Source organism: Coenobita brevimanus, chromosome 98, assembly GCF_032717465.1.
Source record: "Coenobita brevimanus isolate Jiangsu-jjx chromosome 98, ASM3271746v2, whole genome shotgun sequence".
Lineage (NCBI taxonomy): Eukaryota > Metazoa > Arthropoda > Malacostraca > Decapoda > Coenobitidae > Coenobita > Coenobita brevimanus.
The window spans coordinates 37,829,137-37,835,688 of NC_137051.1; the positions used below are offsets into that span (position 1 = coordinate 37,829,137).

General features: G+C 40.8%; 1 protein-coding gene across 1 annotated transcript in view; it reads right to left on the reverse strand.

Moving 5' to 3' along the window:
- The window catches only part of LOC145414035 (G-protein coupled receptor GRL101-like), a 189,767-nt gene extending 189,291 nt beyond the window's left edge, over window positions 1-476 (reverse strand). Inside the window, exon 1 of the mRNA XM_080283601.1 lies at window positions 419-476. Within this exon, the coding sequence (XP_080139727.1) occupies window positions 419-476 (58 nt within the window). The remainder of the gene's footprint in view (window positions 1-418) is intronic.
- Window positions 477-6,552: the final 6,076 nt, after the last annotated feature.

The following is a 6,552-nucleotide window of genomic DNA, read 5'->3' on the forward strand; positions in this document are numbered from 1 at the left end:
CCTCCCCACACACACCTGCAACACGGATCAGGTTTATTTTTCAGGTAAGAGGGTGTTGCTGCAATAGTTATCTCCTTGCCACATACACCTGTAACACAGAGATACCTCCAAAAATGTGAAGGGGCACCCCGCCCCCCCCCCCCACAAATACTCAGTAAGACTGGGTGGATATCTAATATCAATGATTAAGTCCAGGGCGTGTGGTGTTTTCATCATTATACAATATGCCTATAAAACATAAATAACTATATCTATACCTTATCTATTTATCTATCTAAAGACTGACAGATAGATACAGATATAGATTATACAGGGTGATTGTAAAGTCTACCGACAAAGCTTAGAGATCTGTTACTCATCAAAAAATGCATCCAATATACTGTATATGCAAATACAAAATAATGTGACACAGCAGGACCTGAACTTACAACAGAGACGAGGCGCCGGTGTGTCCTAAATTCACAGGAGCGAATCATAACCGGTATTATTGTACAACTGGCCAATATACGGTTCAGGGATAGTACCACCATAAACGCATAGCCTAGTATGATACCTAAGAAGGCTAATGGACTCCATAACCCCAATCGCAAATCGATATTTACAGAGATATTGATTTTTTTAATAGCGTGTTATTAAGCACTGTCACCAGCCCTGCAACCCTACGGGGAAAAGGGGGAAATACGGGGGTTATGGATGGGGTAAAACTAACATACCATGAGATTGTTCTAAAGACAAAGTAGTAGTCGTATCAATAACAGAAATTAAATAAAAAAATCAGTTATCGATTACACCATGAAATAACGATACCTAGTATCGATACCGAGCCTATCGATTCGACCCACTACTACTGTACATCCACATGAATATGATAGAATATTTTTTGGCAAGCACCTTGGGTGTTAGTTAGGTTAGGTTAGGTTAGGTTAGGTCTGTTAGGTCAGGTTAACCTGTTGTGCAGTATATTTTTCTGGTGGTTTTTTATGCAAAATGAAGCTTTTCCAACAAAAATGAAGGTCAAAATCACCCAGACCTCATCAAAAACTACCAGAAAAATATACAGCACAACCTGGGGGGTGTATTTGGCAAGTTGTAAAAATTTACCGACGTTTTCGTGACAGGAAAGATTTGCTTAATGTGTTACGTGATGCAGAACTGGTAAAGAGATACCGCATAGACCATGCGGGCATGTGACAGTTTGGTGTGGGAGACTCTAACAAGATCAACGACAAGAAACAAGGCTCTCACGCCAGATATGAAAGTTATTTTAACGTTGCGTTACCTTGCAACTGGAAAAAATGCAACTTTAGAGTGGGGACGACCATTTGTGCGTTTTTCTATCCTACTGTTGAAATTGTCCATGCTGCTGATGGCGGTGTTGTTTGTTTACAGGGTGGTGTGGTGAGGCAACATGTCCTCGTCCACAGTAAAACAAAGTGGTAAATAAATAATTCCCAAAACTTGAATTAATCAGTTAATTTTTCGCAAAAAACATTTAAGAAAAATATCGTAGTAATTTTAGATTTTTTGTTACGTCTTTTCTGCTTTTTTTTTTTTTCTTCAATTTTCAAAACTCGGAAGTGCTACATATAACAAACCGCTATCTCAGCAGCTTATGATTCCGACCTAACAAAGTCTTGACTTTGTTATGATGAACTGCTCCTTAAGTCTCACATTTCTGACTTTCACTTAACTATGATGTAGGTTGTATACGTACGGTTCCCTGTCCAGACTTAGGCATCAACATTACGCCCTGTGACCAGTGTTGCAAATACTCCATCGCGTCTCTAGCAATGGTCGCTCAGGCATTTGATACTGTCCAGCTACTCACATAATATCAGCACCACATCTTTACGTACTGTACTTGGCTCAGGATAGTCAGATCACGGAAATAGGTAATCCTGATACTAATACTGTGTTTGATGTCTCGGTATAACTGGTATGTCATTATATATATATATATATATATATATATATATATATATATATATATATATATATATATATATATATATATATATATATAGGTGTTTAGCGCTGGCCTGGCAATTCTGCTGTGCTAGAATTCTTACTAGTCGTCTGTCCCCTACATACTATAAAGCCTTTCTAGGTACGACAATACTAAGATTCCTAGGGCGTTATCGGCCAAGGAAGTTCGCAAACACTTTTTCCTAAGCGATTCGTTTTGCTTATTACACCATGCCATCCTCTCCTCTGTTACTTTAATCCTTCCAGAATGGATAAACTCTACATAAATAACATACAATAAGATATTAATCAGCCACATTCCAAAATAAATTGCCAAGGAAGAGGTGTTAGGGAGCTTCCTTAAACAAGAATATGGGCTCAAATTTTCGTTGCGTAGTCATGCTGAAAATATTTTGAAGGTTTCTGCAGATGGGTGTTCAGACGCCATTGTATAAAAAATTTGAAAGGCTGTATTTCCTATAATTAGCATGCAGTCTGGTACGCATGGATAAAGAAAAATGCTCAGAAGAATATGCTGAACTTCTTGGCATTTTACTGTAATGCTAGAAAGTGTTAGCCAAGGGAGTTTCAGTGTTAGGAGAAAATAATCTACCTCCTCCTCCTCCACTTCTTCCACTTCCTCCTCCTTTTCTTCTTCCTCTTCCTCCTCCTCCTCTTCCTCTCATCATCATCATCAGCATCATCATCATATCATCCCCTTAACTCTTATTCTCACACAAAAAGATAGTGAGGAAAAACTGCATCATAAAGTCCACGCCTTGGGTGACCCTTGACCTTTCTGACCTGGCTGGGGCGACACTCCTTCCCTACGCTTTGGACGATATAAAAATTCAGCATCAGAAAAAAGGATATTTCCCAAATGCTGTATCTGAACACATAGAAAATATATATACAGATCGGCTTTGTGTGTGTGTGTGTGTGTGTGTGTGTGTGTGTGAGAGAGAGAGAGAGGTTAAAAACGTTTTCCAAGGACAAACAGAAAACAAGGTGAGCAAAATACCCGACAGGCCGTAAGTTAAAAAAGAAAAAATATATATAAAAGAAAAACCTATTGGCGGCCCGAGAGAGAGAGAGAGAGAGAGAGAGAGAAACGGAGGAAATACAGTTGGCCTCTATGACACTCCGGAGACCTAAAAAGTCATCAGGCTGAAGAGGTTAGCAAATGTAAATAAAGGAAAAAACACAAGCATAAAAAAACACAAACATTAAAGAAAAAAACAAAATGGAAAAACAACAAAGGAGAACACGAAGAGCCGAGATGAAATACGGGCCGTGTTTGTCAGAAAAAACAGAGGCTACGAAAAATGGCAGGAAGACGAAATGGACCTGCTCTAAAGGTAAATGAATTGCACTGAAGGCTTTGCAATGGCAGAGAAAAATGCTATCGGCGAATTAGACGCCAGAGAGAGAGAGAGAGAGAGAGAGAGAGAGAGAGAGACGAGAGGAGGAAGACACGATAAGTTCTCAATATCGTATAATTTAACCTCTTCGTTCAGGTGACCTACTACGATAATTAATGAGAAGGTGAACAGTAATTTTTGAAATATGGTGATGCGCTCTTTGGAAGACTTCAAAAATTTTCAGGATAAAGAACAAATTTCTTTTATTCTAAATTATCTATCTATCTATCTATTGCCAGACTCCTTAATCCCGTAAGGGGTGGCCACAAACAAATTGCCGCCATGTCGCCTGCCCTGTCCCCCGCCATTTCACCGCCTTGCTCCCAGCTCACACATCCCTCTTTCATATACCTCTCCATTCCATCCCTCCATCTCATCCTTGGCCTCCCCCTCCATCTCCCCCCTCCACCTCACTCACATACACTCTCCTCGTCAGTCTCTCACTCTAAATCATATAACTTTAATTAACCTCTTCAGGTGAGGAAAATTGTTGAATAAAATCACCTGGTGGTAACTAGACTGAGGAACAGGTAATCAAGGTAAAGAGATTAAGACTGAAGGAGGAAAGGTGTGAGAGACCTCAAAAAATGTGACAGGTAGTTTTAGGAACACTTTTGAGAGAGAGAGAGAGACACACACACACACACACACACACACACACACACACACACACACACACACACACACCTCACTCGTATTTAACAGCTAAAATGACCGTCAAATTCAGGTCGCTTTCCTACACACTGGGAAACTTTTATTTACTGATGTGGAAAGAAAGGATGAAATCTGCAATATCTATCTATCTATCTATTCCCAAACGCCCCAATCCCGTAAGGGGTGGCCACAAACAAATAGCCTCCATGTCGCCCTGTCCCTCGCCATTTCACTGCCCTGCTCCTAGCTCACACCCCCCTCTCTCATATACCTCTCCAATATCCTCCTCTGCAATATCCAAGAGTGAAACGGAGACTGGAAATAGTACCAATAATGAAGGTAAAGTAAAGAATGCTTACTCACACGAAAATAAAAGTAACAAGCCGTATATGGTAGTATCAGTGACGCAAAAACATGAATTTTTGTTAGTTGAGGAAACTCCCTAACACCTTTTCCTAAGTGACTTATTTTGTTTAATACACCTTACTGTACCTTTCTGTCACACAAACGCTACCAATATCTCTTGACTCAGCATAAATAACGTACAAAAGGATATTAACCAGCCATATCCAAAAAAAAAAAAAAAAACTAGAAAGTACTCAGAGAGCGCATACCTCCGCCAATGCCATTAAAAAGGATCCGGATCAGGACCCGTGGAGGTACTGTGCGGAATACATAGGATCCGGATCTGCCCCCAAATTTAATCAATTGTTCCTTGACCCATGGCCCACCCTTCCACCAAATTTCACTGACATTCATTGAGAACTTTTGGAGATATCGTGTGGACAAACAGACAGACAAACATAGGTGAATACATAATTCCTCCCACTTCGTTGGTGAAGGTAATAACTAAGGAATAGGTGCTAGGGAGCTTCCTTACCCAAGAGAATAACGGCCCAGGTTCCAGTGTTCTACGACTATGGAACTAAACGAGAATATGTTAAATATGTGTTTAAGTAAATAGGTACACACAATAAAAACATCTTTACACTTGTGATCAAAGGTTTTACACTGTGGGTAAGTGCCAATCGCGTTTTCTTCGTAAGGGAAATAATTCTGAATGTTTATTTCATATGAGGTATAAATTTCACGCTTCCTGTGGTTTTCATTATAACACTAGGCATACGGATGAGAAGTGACTGGAGATCATTTGCAGATCGTTCGTCAGTTGTTTCAGAGCGTAAAGACGGGAAAGTGTATGGGATGCGTTTTTATCGTGTGTACAGTCGAGGAAGAAAGTATCGTGCTAGAGGGGTATCGTTGGCGTATGAAATGATCAGTATCGTTTACGTGGTCCTACGATAGTTTAATATAATCTGGGTATGTATTTAATAACAATAACGAAATGTCAAGAGCAAGTGATACATAGCATTCTCATCAAAGCAAATTAATCAACATGAGAGTAAACCAATCAGCATTTATCAGTAGTCATTGTCCCTGTTATCAGATTGCTTCACGTCATATATGCACCGAATTTTTTCTTTTGACCGACTGTATAAATGTATTTATGAATGTATGTATGTATGTATGGGATGAAATATTACGCTGGCCTAAACATGTCTCTGTTTGTGGAACGCTGGGTGGTGTTCATATGAGTCTGCGAGGGTTTTCATAATATTTTGAACTGGATGAAAGAAATTGTACTAAAAAAGAGACGTTTATTTAGAAGATACGAAGGTTTTAGCGCAACGTAGATCTCTTCAGGTAGTGTGTTGTTAATAAAAAATAATATAATAGAAAATAAAATTAGGTGCTTCCATGTGCGGCCATAATTCTGCTCTCGGAACAAAATTAATCATGACACTGTGAAATGAAGACACGCAGAGAAAATTTACTGGTTGCACTATCTTCCTCAGGGGTAAAGAATGCACACGACGGTCACAACAATGCAAATGCTAGCAAGATGCAGTATTTTTAAGGCTTGATATAAGAAACCCGAGCAAAGAAAACTCAAAAGGAAATGTGAACCCAACGAGAGGGCTTGGAATTGAAACCTCACACCGGGGATTATTTTTGGTCCCCTTCGTCGTCTTCAATGCTCTGCCTCACCCCATTCCCCCTCCCATCTCTCCTTCCCTCCTCTCCTGCCCCTCTCCCCTACCCCTCCTCGCCCTGCCCTCTCCCCCTACCACCTCTCCCTCCCTCCTTCCCCATCTGCCCCTCTTCCCCACCCCCCTGCACCCTCCCCTCTGTCCCTCCCTTCTCTTCCTCCCTCTTTCCTCGTCTGCCCCTCTTCCCCAACCCCCTCACCCTCCCCTCGCTCCATCCCTTCTATTCCTCCCTCGTTATTTATCTGCCCCTCTCCCCACCTTCATCCTCCCTTCTCTCCCTCCCACCTCTCCCTCCCTCCTCACCTGCCCTTCTCTCCCATCTCCCTCACCCTCCCCTCACCCTCTCCATCCTCACTTTTTTTTTCTTTTTTTTTTTTTACGGGTTTAGCAGGAAGTAAAGTAAGATTTTATACAGTAAGAAGGGATAGTGGATGAAAACAGAAGTAAAGCATTAAAGTACG